The sequence below is a fragment of the Stigmatopora argus genome, chromosome 19, assembly GCF_051989625.1.
Source record: "Stigmatopora argus isolate UIUO_Sarg chromosome 19, RoL_Sarg_1.0, whole genome shotgun sequence".
NCBI lineage: Eukaryota > Metazoa > Chordata > Actinopteri > Syngnathiformes > Syngnathidae > Stigmatopora > Stigmatopora argus.
The window spans coordinates 14,363,485-14,387,481 of NC_135405.1; the positions used below are offsets into that span (position 1 = coordinate 14,363,485).

Here is a 23,997-nt window from a genome sequence, read left to right on the forward strand (position 1 = left end):
CACAAAAGGCTCTTTGCGACAGCCTTGGAATACGTACTTTGAAATGAGGTGGGTGCACTGGTTAGGGATTTTTTTTTAATGGACAGCGCCTCCCAGAGGCCGAGAAGCAAAAGGCGGCCTGTTCCCGGCCCGTGACGTCACGCACCACTTTCGCAGGCTCGCTGCGGGACTCGGAGGCGACGAGGGCGGCTGCGTTGCGTACTTTGCCCAAGGAGAGGCGAGGAAAGGAAAAGAAAGCAAAGGAGAGGAAAGGAGAGGAAAGGAAAGGACGGGCCCCACGGCGGCGCTCGGGTCAGCTCCCGGTTCGGCAACAACACGAAGACGAGGACGACGACGCGGCCCAGAGGTAAACGAGCCGAGCCGAGCGACGTTGTTTGCTAGCTAAGAACAACCACCGTCGACGACGACTACGGCGTCGGCGTCGTTTTCAGCGTCCCGTTCGGCTACCGGCCACCGTCCACCGGCCACCGTCCACCGGCCAACGTCCACCGGGCGGTTCGCTGGTCTCTCCTCCTTCTGCTCTCGGTGTGTCACACTGCTTCCATCATGGCTGTCGTTCAATTGTCTCGTTCGTTGGTGATAAAGGCGACATTGTGTCAATCGCCACATAGCAGAGCGTGTTCTAAAAGCACGCCCATGATTGACATTCGTTTCTTTTGTTTGTTTAGTTTTTTCTTTTCTTCAAAGCTACTTGTCCGCAGGCGGACGAGCTAGCGTCGTGTCAGTCAAAGTAACGTTCGGAGTTCAAACTCTCTCTCTCTCTCTTTCTTTCTCTCCCACCGGCCGGAAAGGAAAGGAAAGGGTTAGAGAAAGTGCCGAATTCCACTTGCTGGGGGTGTTTGGGCTAACCCCAACCCCGAGCACGAGCCGTCATGGCAGGGGCGTTCACACAACATCTACTTTTCAAGGAGCCCACCTCCTATACTACTCTACTTCGTTGTTAGGGTTCCATCTTAAAATCAATCTTTATTGAGGATCAACATCCAGAGCAGCCATGGTTTGTTGGGAGAAAGACAAACAACTGAGTAGATGCCGCGCGGGAGGGTTGTCTCTCCTCGGAAAGTCCATGTTGAACTTGACTTACTCCTAGAACAGACGTCACGTGAGCCGGTGCTAAACGGGCCCCGGGGCCAAGGTGCGACCGTCCTCGCCCTTTACGACGGACGCCGTCGGTTAATGTTCAACGTGCTTTGCGGCACGCCACGCTCGGCGTCCAAACGGAAATGAAAACCGGCGGTCACGCGGCCCGTAAAGATAACGCGGCCGAGCTCGGGTCGAAGGTCGCGTGCCCACGTTACGTTCCTTTTGCGCCGAGGGTGAGAAGCTGCATATCCGGCCACCAAAAAAAGCGTATTCCTTCACCAGTTGACAACGACATAACGTCCGGTTCGTGTTCAGCGGGAAACCCGGCGACGCGCGCTTGCTTTCGATCGAGAAGGGACGATTCCATTCCGAAGCAGCCGAGTGACGACGCTGGAGGTGGGCTGGATTTCCAGCGGGAGGCCCAGCTTCCGGCGCCCGTCTTTTTGATACGGCAAAGACATCGTCTTTGCCTCCCGCCTGAAACGCACCGTTTGTCGGTCCACGCTTCCTTTTGCCCCCGCAGAGCGGACATGGAGGACGGCAAACCCGTGTGGGCGCCGCACCCGGCCGACGGCTTCCAGCTGTGCGCCATCGTGGACATCGGCACCGACAGCCTCACCGTCCGGCCCCTGGGGCGGGACACCAAGGTGGGAGGGAGGTCGGCCGCGGGCCTCGCGCCGCAAATAACCCCCGCCAGCTGACGCTTTTTCGCTTTGGCGCCCGCAGACCTTTGTGGCCCCCGTCAGTCAAGTCTTTCCCGCCGAGGACGACGTGGAAAAACACGTGGAGGACAACTGTGAGTGTCCGTCGGTCCGTCCGTCCACACACTCAGGCCAACGTTGCTTCCGCTCGTCCAGGTTCGCTGATGTACCTCAACGAAGCCACGCTGCTCAACAACGTGCGCATCAGATACGGCAAAGACATCATCTACGTGAGCGCTCCCCGCCGGCGGTCGCGGCGACGGCGACGGGGGCGGATTGGCTGACGGCAAAATGTTTCCCCCCCGCCAGACGTTCGTGGCCAACATCCTCATCGCCGTCAACCCCTACTACGACATCCCTAGGCTTTACTCGCCTCAGACCATCCAGCTGTACCGCGGGCGCTCGCTGGGGACGCTCCCGCCGCACGTCTACGCCATCGGTGAGTGAGGCGCCCGCGGGCAAAGTCTCGCCGCTCGCTGACGCGGCCGTGCCGGCCTGCAGCCGACAAGGCCTTCAGGGACATGAAGGTGCTGAAGATGAGCCAGTCCATCGTGGTCTCCGGGGAGTCCGGCGCCGGAAAGACGGAGAACACCAAGTTTGTGCTCAGGTGAGTCGGGGGAGGTCTGCTTTGGGGGCCACTTTGGAGGCCGATCGCCGGGTCGGCCGGAAAGGAGGGAAGCCCAACCAATTCCGTCCACGCCGGCAGGTACCTGACGTCGTCGTACGGGACGGGCCAGGACATCGACGAGAGGATCGTGGAGGGTACGCCGGCCGCCGTCTCCGCCGTGGCTCTCTCGTTTGGGGCCCCGACCGCTGACTTTGCCTCGGTCCCGAGCAGCCAACCCCCTGCTGGAGGCCTTTGGGAACGCCAAGACCGTGCGCAACAACAACAGCAGTCGCTTCGGCAAGTTTGTGGAGATCCACTTTGACGAAAAGGTCTTTTCCGCCGCGTGGTCTCACCCCTCCCTCTGCCCGAAGCGAGCCAGGGAGACGTTCGCGCTGGACTCAGCTGCTTCTTGTGTGTGTGGGGGCCTTCAGAATTGGGTGGTGGGGGGCTTCGTGTCGCACTACCTCCTGGAGAAGTCTCGCATCTGCCGTCAGAGCTGCGAGGAGAGGAACTACCACATCTTCTACCGCCTGTGCGCCGGAGCGCCCGACGACATCCGACTCAAGTTCCACCTGGGCTCGCCGGACACCTTCCGGGTAGGTGGCGACGGCGGGACGCGAGAAGGACCGGCACCTCCGCCGCCACCGCCGCCGGTCCTTCCCGCGTCCTTTTCCCGGTCCTCCCGCCTCCTGACACCGCCCACCTTTCAGTACCTAAACAGGGGATGCACTCGCTTCTTCGCGACCAAGGAGACGGACCAGCAGATCCCCGAGAACCGCAAGAGCTCCGAGGTAGCGTCCCAACCGTCCGGTTCGTCGCTCGTGGCGGGGCGTTGACCGCCGGGTGCATCCGCCCGCCCATCTCTACCCGGCAGCACGCCAAGGCGGGCCCCCTGAAGGACCCGCTGCTGGACGACCACGGCGACTTCCGGCGCATGCTGGAGGCCATGAAGAAGATCGGCCTGGACGACGCGGAGAAGCTGGACTTGTTCCGCGTGGTCGCCGGCGTGATGCACCTGGGCAACGTGGACTTTGAAGAGGCGGGCAGCACCTCGGGTGAGCGACCGCCGTCCCGCCGCGGCGCCGTGGCGCCCCGGCCTTTCCGGGGCTCGGGGGGAAATGACGCGGGCCCGTCGACGGCTCTCAGGCGGCTGCAGCATCAAGAAGCAGTCGGAGCAAACGCTGCGGTACTGCGCCGAGCTGCTGGGGCTGGACCAGCTGGACCTGCAAGGGAGCCTGACCTCCAGGGCCATGCTCACCACGGCGGGGGGCGCCAAGGGAAGCGTCATCAAGTAGGCCGAGCGCCGGCGGCTCCTCCCCCGACCCCGATCCCTGCCGGCGCTGAGCGTCTGCGTTTGCGCCGGCGCCTAGGGTTCCCCTGAAGGTGGAGCAAGCCAACAACGCTCGCGACGCCTTGGCCAAGGCCGTCTACAGTCGCCTCTTTGACCACGTGGTCACCAGGGTCAACCAGTGCTTCCCCTTCCCGTCGTCCGCCAACTTCATCGGCGTCCTGGATATCGCCGGTTTCGGTGCGAATCTCGGCAACGTTAGCGAGCGAGTGGGCCGCCGCTGACCTTGTCCTCCTCCTCCTCCTCCTCCTCCGCAGAATACTTTGAACACAACAGCTTCGAGCAGTTCTGCATCAACTACTGCAACGAGAAGCTGCAGCAGTTCTTCAACGAGCGCATCCTCAAAGAGGTCAGACTCTGGTGGTTTTGAGCTTTGGGGGACGCCGGGGCTCGGAGCTAAAGCTAAGCTAAGCGTGCCTTCGTCCATGTGTCCGTCCGTCCGCTTTGCGCCCCAGGAACAAGAGTTGTACCAGAGGGAGGGGCTGGGCGTCAACGAGGTTCACTACGTGGACAACCAGGACTGCATCGGTAAGAAGCGCTCCCCGTGCGGGACAGCTGCCGGGTCCCGCCGCGTCTCGCCTTTCCCCCGACCCAGACGCCCCCCACTTTTGCTCGGCAGACCTGGTAGAAGCCAAGGTGCTGGGCATCCTGGACATCCTGGACGAGGAGAACCGCCTGCCCCAGCCCAGCGACCAGCACTTCACGGAAATGGTGCACGCCAAACACGGGAACCACTTCCGCTTGACGGTGAGGCGGAAACGCCGAGCTCTAACGGACCGGGCCGGGCGGCGATTGACGCGCCTCTCCGCCAGATCCCCAGAAAGTCCAAGCTGACCGTCCACAGGAACGTGAGGGACGACGAAGGTTTCATCGTCAGGCATTTTGCCGGAGCCGTCTGCTACGAGACGGTGAGTTGCCCCTCCCTCCCTCCCGTCTCCCCCGGCCGGGAAAGGGAAAGAAAAGGAGCGGCCGTATCCGTAGCGACCGGCGCCGCTCTCCGCCTCAGAACAAGTTTGTGGAGAAGAACAACGACGCCCTGCACACGTCGCTGGAACTTCTGCTGCGCGAGTCCAGCGACCGCTTCATCCGAGAACTCTTCGACAACGCCAACAACGGGAAGCCCAGGGCCGGGAAGCTGGGCTTCATCAGCGTGGGAAACAAGTTTAAGGTGAGGCGCGGTGGCGCTGACCCACATTGCCACATTGCAAATATCACAGTCTCCGCACACCCAAAAAAGCCCAGCCGCCTGACTGAGTGCAAACCCATGTTTTTTTCTTTTTCTTCTTCTTTTGAGCGCAGACTCAGTTGAACGTTCTGCTTGAAAAGCTGCGCGGTACGGTGAGTGGCGCCTCCCTCCAAAGCGGGCCGGGCCGGGCCGGAGAGCCGGGCGTGTGACCCGACGACGCTCCTTGCGGCTCAGGGTTCCAGTTTCATCCGCTGCGTCAAACCCAACCTGAAGATGGTCAGCCACCAGTTCCAAGGGGCGCAGATCCTGTCGCAGCTCCAGTGCTCAGGTGGGCACTTCGACTTGGGCCGGCCGGGCTCGGTCGCCGGGCTCGGTCGCCGGGCTCGGTCGCCGGGCTCGGTCGCCGGGCTCGGCTTTGTCAACGTCCTCCTTGCGGCGCAGGCATGGTGTCGGTGCTGGACCTGATGCAGGGCGGCTTCCCCTCCAGGGCTCCCTTCCACGAACTCTACAACATGTACATGAAGTACATGCCCCCCAAGCTGGCACGCCTGGACCCTCGCCTCTTCTGCAAGGTGGCCGCCTCGTTCCCAAATGTGGCCAGACGTCGGGGGGGAGGTTGTGCTCGCTCGCGTCCTCATCCCGGTGCTGGCCTTTTTCCAGGCCTTGTTCAAAGCTCTGGGGCTGAACGAGAAGGACTACAAGTTCGGATTGACTCGAGTGTTCTTCCGCCCCGGGAAGGTCGGTACCGTCCCTCCCTCCGTCCGTCCCTCCGTCAGTGGTCAGGGTCCCGGCTCACAAAGTCCCCCGCTTTTCAGTTCGCCGAGTTTGACCAGATCATGAAGTCGGACCCGGAGCACCTGGCCGAATTGGTGCAACGCGTCAACACCTGGATCGTCCACAGCCGCTGGAAGAAGGTCCAGTGGTGCGCGCTGTCCGTCATCAAGCGTAAGTCCTCACCCTAGCGCCGGACGGAGGTACGACGAGCTGACGTCGGCCGCGCCGCGTTTGCCTACGCAGTCAAGGAGAAGCTGATGTACCGGCGCCGGGCCTGCGTGCTGGTGCAGACCACCGTGCGCATGTGGCTCTGCAAGAGGAAGCACAAACCTCGGTGGGTGGCCTCCGTCCTCCTGGATCTCGCCTTCACTCGTCCGCTACCTTCTCGGGCCCGCCCTTGACTCGCCTGGAGCCACTGCTCTCGCGCAGGATCGACGGCCTGCTCAAGCTGAAGCAGCTGAAGGAGAGAATGGAGCTCTTCCACGAAGTGGTGGCGGGACTGGAGGAAGGCAAGGAGGAGATGCGCGCTCAAGTGGAGCAGCTGGATGAGGCCATCCGCCACCTGGCCCTCCAAATCAAGGTAGGGCCAAACGCAAAGGCCACGTCCCCCCCCGAGGCGGGCCCCCGGACGACCGTCGCGCTCTTTTGCCAGTCCACGCCCATGCGCCGGCCAGAGATCGAGGGCGAGTACGCCGCCTTGGTGGCGCGCTCGGAGCGGCTGCTGACCGACATGCAGAACAAGAAGAAGGAGGAGGAGGAGCGCGAGCGTCTCCGTCGTATCCAGGAGGAGATGGAAAGGGAGAAGCGGTGCCGGGAGGAGGAAGAACGCCGTCGCCGCCAGGAGGAAGACGAGAGACGGGCGTAAGTCCGTCGCCGCGCCGCGCCACGCCCTCCCTTGGCGCCAGACGGAGTGACCTTTCCCTCCAGGAAAGCCGAGATGGAGGTCAAGAGGAAGCAGGAGGAGGAGGAGCGCAAGAGGAGAGAGGAGGAAGAGATGAAGCTGCAGGTGAGTGGGCGCCGGGGGGGCGTGGGGGAGGGTTGCTCCGTACGGAGACGGCCCCGCCCACACGTCGACCGACCGCACAGGCCGAGATGGATCGTCAGCTGGCGGCCGAGCGCGAGGAGGAGCTTTCCCGTCAGGCGGTTCTGGAGCAGGAGCGTCGCGACCGCGAGCTGGCGCTGAGGATCGCGCAGAGCGAAGCCGAGCTCATCGCCGACGAGTCGCAGAGCGACGCCGCCGCAGTCCGAAGGTGAAGCCGCCCGCGCACCGGATAAACCGGCGCATCGGTCCGTCGGTTGACACGTGCTCCCTCTCCTCCCGCCAGCGCCGAGTCGTCGCATCCGCCGTCGCCCGAGCGAGCAGCGTAAGAACTTGACGCCTCCCTCTGACCAACGACCTTTCGAGTCCCGCGCGCGTGCCTCGGGGTCCCATGGGAAGCGTCTTCCCGTCGGGCCCGTCCGGGGCTGACCGCGCCGGCCGGCCGGCCGGCCCGCCGCTTTTGTGTTTTCAGCGTTTCCGCCGTCCCCGAAGGCCGCCCCGCTTTGGGCGTCGGAGCCCCCGCTTTAAGCATGTAGGTAACGCCGTCGGGCCGCTGCCCGCCCTCGAACGTCCCGGGGCGGGCGTTGGACTCGACGGGCGGGGCAGCGGCCGTTTTGCCGCGGGACGCTAATGACCGCCGCGGCCGTGTTGTAGGGAGCAGATGGCCAAGGAAATGAGCCAGTTTTTGGCCAGGTGCGTGCCGACGTCTCCCCTCCGTCTCCCCTTTCCGGTCGGTCCACCGGCCTGTCCTTTTCCCATCTCTTCTAATCGGGTGGTGGCCGTGATCGGGAGACGCTTTTTATGTCCAAGTGGCAAAGGTGGAGGGCGCTTGCTTGCCAAATGGCTAGTCGCCGCGAGCCAGCGCTTTCTAATCGGGGCCCGGTGTTTCCGTTTTTGTTTTTGTGTGCGTGCGCGCGCACGTGTTTTTTTCCCCCCACTTTGCCGACCTCCGTCCCCCGTGTCGGTCGGCAGGGGTCCCCCGGCGCAGGCCGGCAGAGGCGGCGCCGACGGCAAACTCAGCAAGTGGAAGTACGCCGAGCTCCGAGACGCCATCAACACTTCCTGCGGTGAGACGACGCACGCTCACGACTTCCCGAGCGCTCTTTGCGAGAGGGCGAGCCGGCCCCTAACCCCTCCCCCCTTCGCAGACATCGAGCTGCTGGCGGCGTGCCGCGAGGAGTTCCACCGCCGGCTCAAGGTCTACCACGCCTGGAAGTCCAAGAACAAAAAGAGGAACGCCGACGGCGAGCAACGGGCGCCCAAATCGGTCACCGACTACGGTACGATTTTCAGGCGGGGCCCCCGGCACGGCCCAAACGAGGCCGCGCTTTTAATACGTGGTCGCCCCGCCGACCCCTTCCCCCGTGGCGCAGCCCAGCAGAAGTCGGCGCCGGCGGCCCGCCGCTACGACGCGTCTCTGAACCGGCAGCAGCGCTTCTTCCGCATCCCGTTCATCCGGCCGGGCGAGCAGTACAAGGACCCGGCGGGGGCCACCAAGAAAAAAGGCTGGTGGTACGCCCACTTTGACGGACCCTGGATCGCCCGGCAGATGGAGCTGCACCCCGACAAGCACCCCGTCATCCTGGTGGCCGGTGAGTTTTTTTGTTGGTCGTCGGTCTACGTGGTGGTGCCAATACCTATATGAATCCACTAAGCCTAACTGGTGGCCCGGGCTTATGCCACACCCCCTTAAGCCAGGGCAACCCAAACTATTCCACTGTGGCTGTTAGGATTTGGTTCCAACCTCAAAAGAGGAAAGCTTTTTTTTACCAATATGGTGTCCTAGAAGTGCATTTAGTGAATGGCAGTCAGGTGCTTGTTGTTTGAGGCCAACCCCATTCGGTGGGTCAAAGTGTCTCATGAGCAAAAAAGCTCTCACCCACGTTGGCCCAACCCCTGTTGATTCAACTTTGTCACCTATGTATGTGCTGATTTATGGCTTGCAAAACCAAAAGCTGCCTGGTGTAAACTGTCAAAGCCAGTTCAAGACTTTTTTTGGACTTATTTCAAACGTGGGCCATCAAAGCGCAGACTTTTGACCATTGAAGAGCGAGCGAGTGCCTCGAAGAAATTGAAGTATTGGACATATGAAGGAAAATGTAGCGTCCCATAAAACTAGGTATTCATTTAACAAGGCTGGGCAAACAAAAAAAAGGGCAAAAGTGAGTGCTTTGGTTTCAACCTCTAAAGAGGAAAGCTTTCCACAATACTAGTGTCCTACGAGTGCAATCATTGGATTGGCGTCAGGTGCATCTTGTAGCCCAACCCCCGCTGGTTCAAGTTTGCCAGCTCAGTCGCTGCCAGATAGCTTTGAAGGAAAGCTGCTCTCCCCCCTCCCTCCCATAGCAGCCCAACCTCCTTCCATTCAACTTTTTCACCTATGTATGTGCCTTTGTCACCTTTGCAAAGTCGCCCCTGCCTGGTATAAACTGTCAAGAGCCAGCCAGTTCAAGACTTTTTTTTCCCTATTTCATACATGGGCCATCAAAGTGCAAACTTTGGACCATTTTGACTCATTTAAGAGTGCCTTGATGAATGATATTTCACCCATTTCATTCTACGCAGCTGTGTATGATGACAATAAATGCTTTTGATTTGATATAAAGGCATCGCATTCCATAAGACTAGGCTTTCATTTCAAACAATTCCACAAAATGTAGCTTTTCATAAAGAGGAAAGCTTTCCACAATACTAGTGTCCTGTGAGTGCAATCAGTGGATTGGCGTCAGGTGCTTCTCGTTTCAGCCCAACCCCCGCTGGTTCAAGTTTGTGAGCTCGGTCGCTGCCAGATAGCTTGGAACTTGGAAGCTGCTCCCTCCCTCCCCCCCCATCCAAAGCAGCCCCCTCCCTCCCCCCCTCCCCATCCAAAGCAGCCCCCTCCCTCCCTCCCTCCCCATCCAAAGCAGCCCCCTCCCTCCCTCCCTCCCTCCCCATCCAAAGCAGCCCCCTCCCTCCCTCCCTCCCTCCCCATCCAAAGCAGCCCAACCTCCTTCCATTCAACTTTTTCACCTATGTATGTGCCTTTGTCACCTTTGCAAAGCCGCCCCTCCCTGCCTGGTATAAACTGTCAAGAGCCAGTTCAAGACTTTTTTTCCCCATTTCATACATGGGCCATCCCAGCACACACTTTGGACCATTTTGACTCATTTAAGAGCACCTTTGTTGAATGATATTTCACCCATTTCATTCTACGCAGCTGTGTGTATGATGACAAAAAAAGGCTTTTGATTTGATATAAAGGCATAATATCCCATAAGACTAGGCTTTCATTTCAAACGATTCCCAAAATGTAGCTTTTCCTAAAGAGGAAAGCTTTCCACAATACTAGTGTCCTGCGAGTGCAATCAGTGGATTGGCGTCAGCTGCTTCTCTTGCCCAACCCCCGCTCCTTCAAGTTTGTCAAAAGCTGCTCCCTCCCTCCCTCCCCACCTAAAGCAGCCCAACCCCCGTTGCTTCAATTTTGTCACCTATGTCTGTGCTGGGTGGGTGGCTGGCTTTGCAAAACGAAAAGTTGCCTTGTATAAACTGTCAAGGACCATTTTGACTCATTTGAGAGCACCTTTGTCGAATGATATTTCACCCATTTCATTCTACGCAGCTGTGTATGATGACAATAAACTCATTTGATTTGATATAAAGGCATAATATCCCATAAGACTAGGCTTTCATTTCAAACGATTCCACAAAATGTAGGTTTTCCTAAAGAGGAAAGCTTTCCACAATACTAGTGTCCTGCGAGTGCAATCAGTGGATTGGCGTCAGGTGCATCTTGCAGCCCAACCCCCGCTGGTTCAAGTTTGTGAGCTCGGTCGCTGCCAGATAGCTTGGAACTTGGAAGATGCTCCCTCCCTCCCTCCCTCCCTCCCTCCCTCCCTCCCCTCTACCCAAAGCGGCCCAACCCCCGTTGATTCAACTTTGCCACCTATGTTTGTGCCGCCGGATGGCCTGGAAAATGGATAGCTCCCCCTCCCTACCCACCCACAGTAGCCCACGAGGACTGCTTTAGACCTAGTATCTCTTTAAAACATGGGCAATCAAAGCACAGACTTTTCACCATTTTGACCCATTGAAGAGTGCCTTGGTGAAATTCAAGCATAGGACATAGTATAAGACTAGGCGTTCATTTAACAGGGCTGGGCAAACTAAAATAAGGGCCAGAGTGAGTGTGGTGGGTGCTTTGGTTTCAAGCTCAACAGAGCAAAGCTTTCCACAATACTATTGTCCTACAAGTGCAATCAGTGGATTGCAGTCTTGCGTCCGTCCATACTGGATGCTTTGGAACCGAAAGGTAACTTTGTCAGCTTTGTCTGTGCTGGATGGCCTGGAAGGAAAAGCTGCACCTGCGCCAGCCCTCACATAGCGCTTTGCCCTGCCCTGATCTGACCTTCTCTGACCTTCTCCGACCTGCGCCGCCTTGCCACGCCACGCCCTGCCCTAAAGCTTGATTTTTTTTTTTTGCGTCTCTCCCGCAGGCAAAGACGACATGGAGATGTGCGAGCTGAGTCTGGACGAGACGGGCCTGTCTCGCAAGAGGGGGGCGGAGATCCTGCCCCGCCAGTTCGAGGAGATCTGGGAGCGCTGCGGCGGCGTCCAATACCTGCGCAGCGCCATCCAGAACCAACAGGCGCGCCCCACCTACGCCACCGCCATGATGCAGGCCGCATTCAAGTGAGGCCTCGGGTCTTTGGGGACCGGCCCCCGGCCCCCGGGAAGGATCTCCCCGAAGCGCTCGCCCTTCTTTCGCTCGCTCGCTCGCAGGGAAAGTTCCGGTGATGATAGAATCTTCTAACTTTGTGACTTTTTCCTCCTCCTCCTCGGCCTCGTGCGCGCCCGCCCGCCCGACTAATTTTGTGCGCAGACACTAACGAATTGTTGAAGGATGGATCACGCCCGCCTAACGTGAAGCCACGATCGATAGCCCCCGACGTTGGCCCCCGCGTTAACCAGTCCCGTTGAATGGACCGGGATCCATCGACCAATCACACTGCGACCATTCCGCGAGGTGACCTCGTGAGCCGTCTTGGGTCCGGATCTGGCATTTCTGCTGCTTTTTTTGTGGGGGGTGGAGGTTGGTTCGGGTGGCCGGGCCAAAGCCAGCGGGAGCCAATGTCACGCCGCCCGCAAACCCGTTTGTTCTCTCTGGGAGGGGGGTCACCTCAACTGTCAATAAATGCACTGGTGTGTCACCTCACTCAAGTTCCCGTCCGCTTCTTTGTGGGGGGCCGCAAAAGTAACATTCTGGGCTTAAAAGTAACATTGTGGGCTTAAAAGTAACATTGTGGGCTTGCTTTTACTGGTAGGCGGCGTTGGCAAAGCCCGTGCAGTCCTTGCCCTGCGCCCCAACCTAACCCGAATGACAGAGGAGACCAATGAGGCGCTTGAAAATGTGACCGCCACGGATCAGGTGGTGGAAGGCAAGACGTCTCGGAAGCGTCCGCCGCCAAAGACGAGCCAGCCAGGGGACTAAAAGATGGACACTTTTACTTTTGTCACATGGAAAAGTTGAACTACGAGGCAAAAAAGCAGCACGACTACAAAGCCAAGTTTTTTTTCTTTTCTTTTTTTTTCCCCGTCCATGATGAACGCTTTCTCGAAGAAGTCGGGACACGGCGTCCAACCACCGGGGGGGAGGCCGGCGACGAATCCAAACGTTGAAGCCGCCGCTCCACGGGTCGGCGGGAGACGGAAGGTTCCGTCCGTCTCCGGGTGGGTGGCGACGAACGCAACGGTGGCCCGCCGTCGGGGCCTCCGGCTTCAGGCCGCCGAGCGGCGCCGGACGCTTCTCGACCTACGGCCGATCCAGAGAAAGATTGGATTCTATCCGCAAGCGGGAAGCGGGCTTTTCCGCCCCCGAGCGACGCTCACCTGCACGAGGCGCCGCGCCCGGGCTCCACGCGACACTCGGCGTGGCGGCCGCAGCGTCCGGGCCGCAGTTCGCAGAGGCTCCGGCACGGGAGGCCGTCGGCGGACGGGGACAGGAAGCCGGGCCGGCAGCGGCAGCCCGCCGAGCCGTCGGGCTCCAGGACGCAGCGGGAGCCGCTCCCGCAGCTCAGGAACTTGCAGGGGTCGCCGCGGTCCGCTAAGGGGCGGGGCGGGGCGGGGTTAGCTCGTTTGAGGAACCCGCGGCCCACCGTTAACGCCGTCCCTCCCGGGGGGGCAAATGGCCGCTCACCCGACTCGACGTCCAGCGAGCGGCTGTCGATCTGGATGCGATGCAGGTCGGCGGCGGCGAAGGAGCAGAAGTCGCGCAGGACGCACTGGACCGCCTCGGTGATGTTGCACGCCGTGGACTCGGCCAGCTTCATCCGGCTGTTGACCACCACGCTGCCTTTGCGGAAGTTGAGGATCTCCAGCTCGCGGAAGCCCGTCAGGTTGGCCCGCAGGTACGGCAGCAGCTTTGGGGGAGGGGGCGGGGTTTAAGTCGGGACCTTAACCCCGCCCCGAGCCGGACCCGCGCCAGCCGTCCCACTCACCACGTGGCGCAAGGTGCTCTCCAGGGACTTGTACTCGGGCGACGTCTTGTTGAAGAGGTCTTCGGAAAAGTCCAGGTTGGTGACGCGCAGGCTGAAGAAGACCACCAGCTCCCCGCCGTGGCCCGCCGCGGTGGTGGCGGGCGTGCCCGGGTACGTGACGTCCACGCCGCCCGACGTGCGCTCCGACCAAAGGCCGCTCCCGTCTTCCGGCTCTTCGAGCGGGTCTCCCGCCGGCGGCTCCTCTGCGCGGTCTCTTGCCTGCGGCTCCTCCAGCAGGTCTACGGCCTGCCGTTCCTCAAACGAGTCTCCCGCTGGCGCCTCCTCCAACGGGTCTCCTGTCTGCTCCTCCTCCAACGGGTCTTCCTCCAATGGGTCTCCCGTCTGCTCCTCCTCCAACGGGTCTCCCGTCTGCAGCTCCTCGAGCGGGTCTCCCGCCTGCGGTTCCTCAAACGAGTCTCCCGCTGGTGCCTCCTCCAACGGGTCTCCCGCCTGCTCCTCCTCAAAGGGGTCTCCCGCCTGCGGCTCCTCGCCGGCTCCCGCTCCGCTCATCTCGTCTTTCATTTCCTCTGCGATGATGACCACGGATTCCGCCACCTCGAAGAGTCCCAGGTACACGGTGGGGCCAGAGGCGGCCGACGGCGGCGGCGGCGGGGTCCCTCTCTCATCCCCTGGGCTTCGGAGGGAGGGGTCTTCTCCTCCGGCCTCCTCCCCCTCCTCCGGCGCGGCGCCGTCGTCTAGAGGACAGAGAGAAAAGTGGAGCGTGGCGGGAAAAGCAAACGTGGCCGTGGCGTCACTCACCCGCCGTATTTGTGGACTCTGCCTGCTCCTCCCCCTCGGAAGGCGAGGAAGTTTCAAGGGTGGAATAATGTGGCGGCACGGCCACGGCGACGGCGACGGCGGGCAAAGGATCTTCCTCCAGAGGCTCCAGAAGCGGTGCAACAGTTTGAAGGACCTCCGCGGGGCTTTCTTTTTCTTCTTCTTCTTGGCCGTCAGAGGGGACGAAGATCTTAACGGATTGGACTTGTGGCGGAACGCTACCGCTACGGTCCGGAGGCGGCCGCGAGGGCTCCTCGGTTGCAGCGACTGCAACGGTCGCGGCCTCCGTCGCGGCCTCCGTCGCCGCCTCCGTCGCCGCCTCCGTCGCCGCCTCCGTCGCCGCCTCCGTCGCCGCCTCCGTCGCTTCGGCGTCGTGAAGCGGAACATCTCCCTTTGTCTCCGGGACACCCAGCGACTCTCCCTCGCCGACGGCTTTGGCGGAAGGGTCCGGTTGTCCTCGGGCTCCCGCCGCATTCTCTCCGGCATCCGAAGCCGCTTGCTCCTCCTCCCGGGCGCCGGCCGGTGGTCCCGGCGGAGAGCCCAGGGGCGCTGGGACAGCTTCTTCCGAGGGATCCTCCGGAAGCGCCGCCGATTCTTCTTCGTCCGCTCTCGGACCCGCGCCTTCGCCGACGTCTTCCGCGGAACCGCCGGGTGAGCTTTCTTCTAAATTGGCTTCTTGGACGCGGTGAGGCAACAATTCTTCGGTGACGCCGGCTAATGTTTCTTCGGGGAGAGTTTGGCCTTCCGGAACATCGGAGGCCTTTTCCTCTGAAGTGACACTTGGCGCTTCTTCAAGAAGAGTAGCTCCCGCTTCCCCATCGGGCAGGTGGCCATCATCGGAAATGGCCGTCGTCATCTCCAAAACCCGGAGGACCACTTCTGGCGAGGGCCCCGTGGGTGCCGACCGGGCCGCCGATGCCAAAGTGTCTTCTGCTAGAGAATGACCTTCTGCTGCCAGGTCCACCGCCGTCGTAGCGACCGTGTTCCGCTCCAAAAGTTCCCGGTCGGCGGCGGTGCCGCCAGACAGAGTGGGCGGCGTCCCCGTGGCGGCGGCGCGCCGGTCCTGGGACGTGGGCAGCGATTGAGATTCCGTAAAGGAGTCGGGCGCAAAGTCCCGCAGCAGTTCTCCAGTTTCCGTGCGACGGAAGCTCTCAATTTGATGGGAAACCATCAACTCTTCTTCGCTGGAGGGCTCCGCCGCCGCGTCGGGCTCGAACCTCAGGTCCGGCTCGTCCCGGTCGGACGGATCCAGCAGCGTGACCAGCGCGTTCTCCGAAGGAGGGAGGGCCGACGGCGGGCCCGGGATCTCCGCCTCGTCCGGGAGCAACCCAAATTCGTTGTGGGAGTCGGCTTGGCCGGCCTGGCGAGTGACCAAAAAATGGTGAGTCTCCTCCCGCCTGCCCTTCCTCGGTTCATGCCGTTACCTGGGCGTCGGCTTCCGGGGAGGCGGCGTCGGCCTCCGGGGCGGCGGCGGCGGCCTCCGGGGCGGCGTCGGCGGCCTCCGGGGCGGCGTCGGCGGCCTCCGGGGCGGCGTCGGCGGCCTCTGGGGCGGCGTCGGCTTCCCCCGTCGGTGGACGCGGGAGCGCTTCTGCCAAAATGCAAGCCATTGTCACGCGACTTCTTCCCCGCGTTACGCGCGAGAGGCGGCCACCGTACCCGGTTCAAATTTCAGGGACTCCAGGTCCACCGGGAGGGACGCCTCCTCGCGCAACGCTTTTCTCACCGTCTCCCTCAGCTTGGACTCGGCCATCACCGCCGCCGCCTCCGCCTCGCCTCGCGGGGCGGTGGTTTCGAAGACCAGGGAGTAGTGGACCGTGATGCCGCCGGCGCTGAAAGCCAAGGCGGCTTGAGCGACGCACGCGCCCACGGTGGCGGCGACGAGAGAGCGGCGGGGAACCCCTTACCTGTCCGCCTCCCGCGTCTCGCTGACACGGGGAAGAAAGAGGGAGAAATCCATTCCGTGGTCTTTGAGGTTATAGCGGCGGAGGAGGATCCCCACCTACCTGATTCGCCCCACCCGGATGCTTAGAAATCCAGGAAGCTGGTCAAAAACGTGGCGCATCTGCCAAAGAGAGAGTCCATGCTAAAGTGGAGCGGCGTCTTCCATGTCCTCGCCGCCTCGGCTAATCTCCTGGCAAAGCGCCCACACGTGCGCCACCCTCCGTCTTCGGCCGGGGGCCGGGCGCGGCGCCACCCGGCGGAATCGGCAGACTCACCTGGTCCCGCAGGTGGTGAGCCAGGTCCACGTACTGGGGAGAGTCCAGGTCGTCCAGCAGTTCTCGATAGCCCGGATCCACCAGGTCGATGCTGAAATCCACCTTCCGCTCCGCCGGACCCTCGGGGACCACGTTGGGAATGTCCGAGGCCTTGGCCCAGAAAGAAGAGACGCGGTTGGGGGGGCGCTCGGCCAACTCCGAGGACCGGTGCTCCTACCGCTTCCAGTTCCCGCGTGGGAGGAGCGGACGGAGCCAGCGGGACCGCGGCGGTGGAAAACTCTGAAAACTCTGGAGGACCGGACATATGGGTGTGGGCGTCGCAAGCGGGAAATCCGCGTGCGCTTCCGCCCACGACGTTCCCACCTGCCGAGTCGGGAGCCGAGGCGTCGGGGGTCGCCAAACCTCTGCGGGAGAAGGCCGGCTTAGGGTTGGGAAATCCGCAAGCGGCCGAGAAGGGCGCCTACCTTGACGGCGGTGGCGGCGGCGGCGGCGGCGGTGGCCGCTGCTTTCGGAGACGCGTCATCCTCTGCACACAAGGGCACCAAACGAGCACGTCAAGGCGGCCCGCTACAAAAGGAAGCCTCCCTTTGCTTTGACACGCGCCAACGGGCTCAAGAAGGATTTGCGCTCACGCGTCGACTGAGCCTCAGAGCGAGCGGACGGACCGGCGACGGATTTCCCTTTTCATTAAGCGCCTAACTTCTAATCTCGCGCCCGCAGGCTGACCCTTCTGAAGACAAGACATTTCTTTTGCCGTGCTCCATGTTTGGCTTTTTATTTGCCGTGTGTCTGTGCACGCGTGCGTGTGTTTTTTCTTTTCGTCTGTCTCTTGGGAGCAGGTCGAAGCACGTTTGTCAAATGGCGATTTGCCGTTTGCCGTTTGGCGTTTGGCGTTTGGCCAATCCTCACCCACTGGATCACGTCCAGGTGCTCCTCGGAACGGCTGAAGTTTCCGGCGATGTCGGCGATGCGGAGCGACTCCCGCTGACACGTGTGGAGCCAGCGCTGATATTCGGCCGTCCCGGGAATCCGATCTAGGAAGATCCGGTAGGCCTCCCACACGGCTTCCTGGCACACTGGAAAGGCGGCAAAAGGAAAAGGCATCGCAGCGAGGGGGGGGGGGGTCACGCCAGGGAGGCCGAGCGAGCGAGCGGGTTGGCGGGCGCACCTCGTAGCTGGTAGTACGCCCGGTGACTGGCCAGAACCTCGCCCAGGCTCTCCTGAGGGCAAATCCTGACTCCGGAATGCGGGAACAGCGACCTCTCGGGCCGACGCCCGCCGAGCTCCCGCGCCGCGGACGGCCAGATGGTCTCTTCCTTGGCGCTCCCGCCTGCTCGGCCAAAGCACAAGCGCACGCGCCTTCCGTCAACCATCGCTCCTTGGTGGAACGGAAGCATCGCTCCTAACGGCCTTGCTTTTCTCTAGGCCCCCGCGCCGTGGGTTCGGCGATGACCCGTGGTTGGCCCCCCCCGACAGCCCCCCCGCCCAGCGGCTTCCGCAATCCTAATGTGCTCCTCCAGTTTCCCCGAGTCGTCCCACCGACGCAAAGAGGCGAAAGGCCGGCCGGCTCAGACGCGCTTCCCGGCAAAGAGGCGAAAGGCCGGCCAGTCGGCCGACTCACCTTGGACCCGCCAGGCCAGGAGCAGCAGGGCTCCCAGGACCCCCAGCATGGCGACAAAAAGGGCCGACGGTCAGAGAGCCGTCGAGAGAGCGTCCGTCCGTGGTCCCGAGGAAGTGCGGGATGAGCCGGCGCCGCGGGGTAAGTGGCGCCGGCTCCGCCCGAAGCCGCGGCAGCGGTCTTAAAACGTCCTCCCCGTTTTGGGAATAATCTGTTTATCTGCCGCTCAGACATAATCCCGCTTTAGCAGGGCGACTCACCGTCTTCATCCCGTTAGCGGATTTGAACCGCCGCCGCGAGCGCCGGCCGAACGGTGCCCCCGGCCCGGTCGGAAAACAAATAGCCGGCGCGGCCCCCAAAAGCGCCAGCCAACGGCGCTAGGCTTAGTCTACGTTGTGACAAGTAGACAAGTGTACTTTGTATTTTTGGGGGGTGGGATCTAAAGTACCATTTCTTCGACGTCTAGTGGGTGCGAACGTGACCTTTGCTCCCGGTCGTCGAAGAAGACCAGGTGTTTTTGGAAAAAAGTTCCATTTGAATGTGATCTTCTATCAAATGTAAGGGGGTGTTTGGCGCCCTCTACGGGCCAGCGGTCAAAGTGCACTCGATCGTGTCTTCTGATTTGCAGCGATTTGAGCGGGGCGCATGCGCAGGGGCGGTTGCGGGGCTTCAAGTTGAGAACGCGAACCAGTCAAGTTGGAGCGGGCGGGGGAAACTCGGACCGGAACTTCTTTCCTCGCCTAGTAAGTCACTCACTCACTCACTCACTCATTCAAACCGGCACTCTATCGCGGGAATTGACGCGTTCTGCCCACCTGCCTGCCTGCCAGCCCAAAAAAAAGCTTCATTGACCGAACGAGAGAGAGCAAGCGAGAGAGCTTCCTGTCACTCAACGCGGAAGTCATTTCGCTTGCGCTCAAAGTCAAAAGTTGCACTCGACTTTTGGACTTGTGACGTTCGCTTGAGCCTTCGTCCGGCCCAAGGGGAGCCATTGCCATGGCGACCGTCATCCGCTTTTGCTCTTCACCAGGTTGCTCCCCAAAACTCCACTTTGCCCGCTGCTTTTGAGCAAAGTTGTCTGCTGTCCATAGAGGTCCCATCCATTTTTTTTCACGTAAGATGCCTTCGGATATCAATGCAGAGGGAAGGAGACGTGAGCGTCAACAAACGAGCCCCGCCCCGCTTCTAATTGGATGAGCCACCGCCGCCCGCCAACCCTGTCTCGTGTGCCTTTAGCCCGAAGGTAAGAAGGCGAAGAAAGGCGGCCGGCCAAAGGCCACTTTGCTCTCGGAGAGGCTTTTTGTTGAAGCCGTGTGCTTGCTTGCTTTCTTTTTGGGGTGGGGGTGCTTGTTGCTTGGTCCTTTCTCGTCGTACGCCGCCGCGGTGGCGTCCGTGGCCGGGCTGACGGTCGGCGGGAGCTAATCTGGGACTCTTAATCGCCACGGAAAGCGGCCCACCCCATAAGCGGCTTACGTCACTCACGCCCGCGGCGTTCTCCCCGCGGAGACGTGCCGTCATGGCGCCCACGTACCTGGAGCGCGTGGTCTCCGAGATCATCGAGACGGAGAGGACCTACGTCACGGACCTGCGGATGATCGTGGAGGTGGGTGGCCTTGGATTGGGTCGTCGGCCGTCGGCGGGGATGGGGCGGCTTAGGGTTACGGCCCCTCTCGGGGCCGGCTTCCGATACGCCCGGCTGGGCCTTTGCGTCGCCAGGACTACCTGGCGCACGTCATCGAGCAGGCCGAGCTGAGCGTCCGACCGGAGCAGGTGTGCTTCCTCTTCGGGAACATCGAGGACATTTACGAGTTCAACAGGTGAGGAGCGGCCGGCGGTGGCGGGCGGGCGGGCGGGCGCCGTCTGAGCATTTTCCGCCGGTCTGGGCGCAGCGAGCTGCTCCAGGACCTGGACCTGTGCCGGCGGGACGCCGTGGCGGTGGCCCGCTGCTTTGTCAGCAAGGTGAGGGGCGGGTGGCCGGGCGTTTAGGATGGGCGGTGGCGCCCAAGCGGGGAACCCCTCCCTTACGCCCGACCACGCCGTCTTCCTTTCCAGAGCCAGTACTTTGACATCTACACGCAGTACTGCACCAACTACCCCAAGTGAGGACCCGGTCCACTCAACATCTCCCTGCCTACCTAACCCCCCCCCCCCCCCCCCCACACACACACACACACACACACACACACACCTCTGACACCTCTGGCGGGCCGGTCACAGCTCGGTGGCGGCGCTGACCGCCTGCATGCGGGACCAAAGCCTGGCCGGGTTCTTCCGGGAGCGGCAGGCGGCCTCGGAGCGCCCGCTGCCCCTGGGCTCCTACCTGCTGAAACCCGTGCAGAGGATCCTCAAGTACCACCTCCTGCTTCAGGTGAGTCAGCTCCCGCCCGTTCCGGAGGTCCCTGACCAGGTGGCGCCGCGCTTTGACAGGAAATCGCCAAGCACTTTGACCCCGAGGACGAGGGCTACGAGGTGGTGGAGGAGGCCATCTGCGCCATGACGGCCGTGGCCTGGTACATCAACGACATGAAGCGCAAGCACGAGCACGCCGTCAGGCTGCAGGTAGAGCCCGGCCCGGCCCGGCCCGGCCCGGCCCAGCGGCCACGGGGCGGGAGCGCCGGGTCTCCCCGGTGAGCGGGCGTGGCACTTTTGCAGGAGGTGCAGTCGTTGCTGCTGAACTGGAAAGGTCCAGAGCTGACGTGGTACGGCGAGCTGGTCCTGGAGGGAAGCTTCAAGGTGCACCGCGCCAAAAACCAGCGCACGCTCTTCCTCTTGGAACGCGTGCTGCTCATCACCAAACGTCGCGGGCAGCACTACGTCTACAAGACGCACATTGCCGTGAGCCGTCGCCGCGGCCGTCGCCCTCTTCCCAAAGGCCGCCCCGACGCTAACGGTCGTCGCGCTCTGGCCAGTGCTCCGCCTTGATGCTGATCGAGAGCGCCAAAGACACGTTGAGCTTCAGCGTGACGCACTACAAGCAGCCCAAGCGCCCGCACACCGTGCAGGTCGGCGGGCGTCGGCGGGCGGTCCAACGCACGGGCCCACCCACGGGGATCCCTTCATCGTCCATCTTTTTTTAGGCCAAGTCGGCGGACGAGAAGACCACGTGGGCCCAGCATATCAAACGCGTCATTCTGGAAAACCACCACGACATCATCCCGCAGAAGGTCAGACACTCCGCTCGTACTAAAACCAAATAAAAACAAAAAGCCACACTCGCACCGATACCGCTTTTGGGCTCCCCGGCAAGTTTGGGGAAAAACTATTGAATGCTAAATGAAGGCGACCTTCTAAAGTCGTCGTTTAACTGGTCGTCAGTGACGGGCGTCCGATCCGTCCGTTCAAATGAGCTCATCCGAGATTTGATCGGTGTCCTAACCTTCCAGGCAAAAGACGCCATCTTGAATTCACAACGTGAGTAAAGTCCAACGCGCCGGCCTTCCAGCGCCCCGCTTTCTGAGAGTGTGCCCCCCTTTAGATCCTCGCAAGTATCGCCGCGGCCCCCAGCGGGCGGAGAAAGTCCGGTCCTCCTCGTCGGACCCGTTCCCGCGCCGACGCTCCGCGGGTAAACGCCGCGGCGTACGAGCGCGCGCGTGGAACGACCGAGTGACGTGGTGCTCCTTTTTGCTTCAGACGTGGACCGGGAAGCGGGGGCCGGGGCCGACGCCGACGCCGACGCCGGAGGTAAAGCCGTCGACTTGTCGCCCGACGGTGGCGCGGTCTCAGCGCTTTTTCTCTCGTCGACAGCGGGACGGGCCAACGAGCGCTCTGAGGTGAGCCGTTTCCCAAAGATCTTTTGACGCCGCGCCAAAGGTGAAAGTCGAGTGGTCGACAAAACGCGACTCGGCCGAGGGGGAGGAGCTACAGAAGACGGCGCCTGGGGGGAGCCCGTCGTGCGACCGGAGCGACAAAACAAATCGGGGTGCCGTTGGACGTTCTGCTTTTTTTTTAAAGGAGACGGAGAGGGGCGACCTTTCCTCCGACGATTCCAACGGGGAAAGGGGGCTCGCCGAAAAGGCGGGCGCGCCCCCGCCGCCTTCCCGGCAGGTGCGACCTCTCAAATTGACGGCGAGGAACTCGAAAGACGCTCTCCGTTTTGGGAATGAAAAGGGCCGGGCTTTTCTGCCCTCCGCTAACGGAATTTCGTACCTCCTCCGTAGACGACGGCGGAAGGCGGACGTCCGCTCTCTCGGGGGTCTCCGCCGGCGCCGGGGCGGGAGGACCCCGAATCGGCGCCCGCCGCGAGCGGCGGAGAATCCTCCTCCGACGAGGATGTGGAGAAGGAGGCCGGCGGAAGCATCCTGCCTCCGTCCGTCCTGGATAAGGCGGGCGCCATCGCCCGTCACTTCGCCGGCGCGGACGCCGCGGACGCCGCGGGCTCTCCGCCGCGCCGGCGTCTCAGCTTCCACGGGCCTCCTCCGGCTCGGGATCCCCCGCTCCGGTCGCCCGGCGGCTTCCGGCGAGCGGGAGGCGCGGCCCAGCCCAGAGCGGACTCGGGCCTGTCCGGCCGGGAGCGACTCCTCATCGGGAAGATCAGGAATTACTACGACAACGCGGAGAGTGGAGACGCCGCCTTCGGCCTCCGGCGCCGGGAGAGTCTGACGTACATCCCGGCGGGCCTGGTCAAGACCTCGGTCGGCCGCCTCAACGAGCCCCCGGCCGGCGGAGGGCGCGGGCCGGCAAAAAGCAAAGGTCGGGCGGTCCGCGGTGACCTCCCGGACGGCGGGAAGGTCGCTCGGGCGGAGCCCGAAGAGTCCACGGCACGACAGAACGCCAAGGACGAGGAGTGGAGAACTTCCGGCGAAAGGCTCCGGCTCCGGCTCGGCGACGGAGGCCACCACGGGAGACCCCGAGACGAGGGGGCCCTCCAACCAAGACCCCCGGACGGCGGCCTCCTCGGGCCGGAGGACGCGGACGGCAAGGTCCGCCACCTGGCTCGGCGGTACAGCCGCCGTCTGAGAAGCGACGAAGCCCCGGCCGGGCGAGGCGTCGGCGACAGCTTTACCGGCCAGAAGGCGCTGGCAGGCGTGCCGGAAGAAAGCGGTAAGAAATGCCGCCTTTTTTCCCCCGGCTACTACTTGTTCAAATTCTCACGGTGACAATGATGACGTAGCGGGCTTTCGCCAAACGTGGCTTTCCAACCACGGAGTAACGCGCCTCGCCCTTCAGCAGGACCCGGGCCGGAGCCAGGGGCGCCGGCGGGACTCGGCCCGTCCGGCCCGTCCACCCCGTCCGCCGTCCCTCTCTCCGCCGAAGGCTTCGACTGGCCCGACGTGCGGGAGCTGCGGTCCAAGTACTCCGAGGACGGCGTCCCGGAACCGCGGCGGCGAGGACGTTCTTTGCGCCACACGCGGCCGAAATCCCGCGAGGGCCTCGGCCGAGCGCGGTCCCTCGACGTCCAGCGTCAGACCCGGGACGTCGACGAGCGCCCCGAAGATGTCGTGGCCAGGGAGGAGCCGGCCCTCCGAACGACGACGGCGGCGGCGGCGGACGACGACGACGACGACGGCGGCGAGGCGTACGTGGAGATCCGCTCCCCCACCAGTCGGGAGAAGATCTCCATCTTGGCGGTGGCGGACCGCTGTCGCGCGTACCAGGAGTCGGACGAGTACCGAGCGAGAAGTCGGCGAGACGGGGCCGAGACGGCGCCGCCGCGAGGCCCGCTGGCCCAGAGCTCGGCCGACGCCCGCCGTGGCGACAACGGCCTGGTGAAAAATCTTCGGGAAAAGTTCCAGAAGCTCAACTCCTGAAAGCGCTCGAACGCCAACGCCATTCCAAACTTTGGCGCGTACCATATGCTCGAGTCCATTGGAAGAAATGCTTTGGCGACAGCGGGCGGGGGCCGGTCCGCTTCACCGAGACGGTTGCCGTCGGTTCGATTTCCCGACGCGAAGGAATCTTTTTACCGTGCGATCGGCCACGCTTTTGTGTGGCGTCACATTGTGACGTCTGCTATTCCAGCCGTTACTGGACAAATAAAACAAACCAAAAAAATCCAAAATCAATCTCTGGCTTGGCACTGGTTTCCCTCCACCTGTGTGTCATGAGTGCCAAGATCAAGTGATCGCCTCGTTAGCATCAGCTTGCTAAAAGGCCACCGACACACAGCGGGAAAGCTGACTGGCGCGCGCTGCAGCAG

The 23,997-nt window shown here is 62.3% G+C and overlaps 3 protein-coding genes across 8 annotated transcripts; 2 read left to right on the forward strand and 1 right to left on the reverse strand.

The window, feature by feature from the left end:
• Positions 1-122: 122 nt before the first annotated feature.
• Positions 123-11,929, forward strand: LOC144065040 (unconventional myosin-VI-like). The gene is made up of 32 exons (XM_077587997.1): positions 123-346; positions 1,607-1,730; positions 1,810-1,879; positions 1,941-2,014; positions 2,094-2,223; positions 2,286-2,391; positions 2,491-2,546; positions 2,623-2,720; positions 2,823-2,987; positions 3,102-3,182; positions 3,266-3,446; positions 3,538-3,682; positions 3,762-3,919; positions 3,997-4,088; positions 4,195-4,267; positions 4,359-4,486; positions 4,552-4,647; positions 4,746-4,907; positions 5,039-5,077; positions 5,160-5,253; positions 5,367-5,497; positions 5,586-5,663; positions 5,741-5,870; positions 5,943-6,033; positions 6,129-6,279; positions 6,352-6,560; positions 6,627-6,705; positions 6,786-6,949; positions 7,025-7,063; positions 7,711-7,805; positions 7,887-8,330; positions 11,211-11,929. Exons 2-32 carry the CDS (start codon positions 1,614-1,616, stop codon positions 11,408-11,410), a joined length of 3,876 nt encoding a protein of 1,291 aa, XP_077444123.1. The 5' UTR covers positions 123-346; positions 1,607-1,613; the 3' UTR covers positions 11,411-11,929.
• On the reverse strand, positions 11,546-18,056 carry LOC144065031 (interphotoreceptor matrix proteoglycan 1-like). 2 transcript variants are annotated; one of them, XM_077587972.1, is made up of 16 exons: positions 17,865-18,055; positions 17,412-17,573; positions 17,153-17,319; positions 16,708-16,769; positions 16,607-16,647; positions 16,461-16,531; positions 16,244-16,393; positions 16,031-16,089; positions 15,932-15,952; positions 15,684-15,856; positions 15,452-15,615; positions 14,010-15,387; positions 13,212-13,945; positions 12,911-13,133; positions 12,604-12,817; positions 11,546-12,526 (listed from the first exon to the last, which is right to left on the reverse strand). In XM_077587972.1, exons 1-16 carry the CDS (start codon positions 17,911-17,913, stop codon positions 12,493-12,495), a joined length of 3,702 nt encoding a protein of 1,233 aa, XP_077444098.1. In that variant the 5' UTR covers positions 17,914-18,055; the 3' UTR covers positions 11,546-12,492. The 2 variants fall into 2 exon arrangements, with proteins under 2 accessions (XP_077444098.1, XP_077444097.1); XM_077587971.1 differs by having other exon boundaries at positions 16,461-16,647; positions 17,865-18,056.
• On the forward strand, positions 17,847-23,863 carry LOC144065033 (pleckstrin homology domain-containing family G member 3-like). Of its 5 annotated transcripts, none has more exons than XM_077587973.1 (17): positions 17,847-18,604; positions 18,892-19,464; positions 19,578-19,678; positions 19,751-19,820; positions 19,914-19,960; positions 20,079-20,229; positions 20,289-20,420; positions 20,514-20,696; positions 20,771-20,863; positions 20,939-21,025; positions 21,245-21,272; positions 21,337-21,423; positions 21,492-21,542; positions 21,606-21,631; positions 21,813-21,905; positions 22,019-22,901; positions 22,972-23,863. In XM_077587973.1, exons 2-17 carry the CDS (start codon positions 19,378-19,380, stop codon positions 23,568-23,570), a joined length of 2,718 nt encoding a protein of 905 aa, XP_077444099.1. In that variant the 5' UTR covers positions 17,847-18,604; positions 18,892-19,377; the 3' UTR covers positions 23,571-23,863. The 5 variants fall into 5 exon arrangements, with proteins under 5 accessions (XP_077444099.1, XP_077444101.1, XP_077444102.1 ...); XM_077587975.1 differs by having other exon boundaries at positions 19,003-19,464; XM_077587976.1 differs by having other exon boundaries at positions 17,849-18,604; positions 23,028-23,863.
• The last annotated feature ends 134 nt before the right edge of the window (positions 23,864-23,997 follow it).

Coding starts and splice junctions, on each gene's coding strand:
- LOC144065040 (XM_077587997.1), top strand. CDS start 1,614: ATGGAGGACGGCAAACCCGTGTGGGCGCCGCACCCGGCCGACGGCTTC. Junction 4,908..5,038: donor GCGTGGGAAACAAGTTTAAG/GTGAGGCGCGGT, acceptor TTTTGAGCGCAG/ACTCAGTTGAACGTTCTGCT. Junction 6,280..6,351: donor ACCTGGCCCTCCAAATCAAG/GTAGGGCCAAAC, acceptor CTCTTTTGCCAG/TCCACGCCCATGCGCCGGCC.
- LOC144065031 (XM_077587971.1), bottom strand. CDS start 17,913: ATGCTGGGGGTCCTGGGAGCCCTGCTGCTCCTGGCCTGGCGGGTCCAA. Junction 16,090..16,243: donor CTCACCACCTGCGGGACCAG/GTGAGTCTGCCG, acceptor TCTCTTTGGCAG/ATGCGCCACGTTTTTGACCA. Junction 15,857..15,931: donor GAGACGCGGGAGGCGGACAG/GTAAGGGGTTCC, acceptor CTTGGCTTTCAG/CGCCGGCGGCATCACGGTCC.
- LOC144065033 (XM_077587973.1), top strand. CDS start 19,378: ATGGCGCCCACGTACCTGGAGCGCGTGGTCTCCGAGATCATCGAGACG. Junction 20,697..20,770: donor TCTACAAGACGCACATTGCC/GTGAGCCGTCGC, acceptor CGCTCTGGCCAG/TGCTCCGCCTTGATGCTGAT. Junction 21,273..21,336: donor CGCCATCTTGAATTCACAAC/GTGAGTAAAGTC, acceptor GCCCCCCTTTAG/ATCCTCGCAAGTATCGCCGC.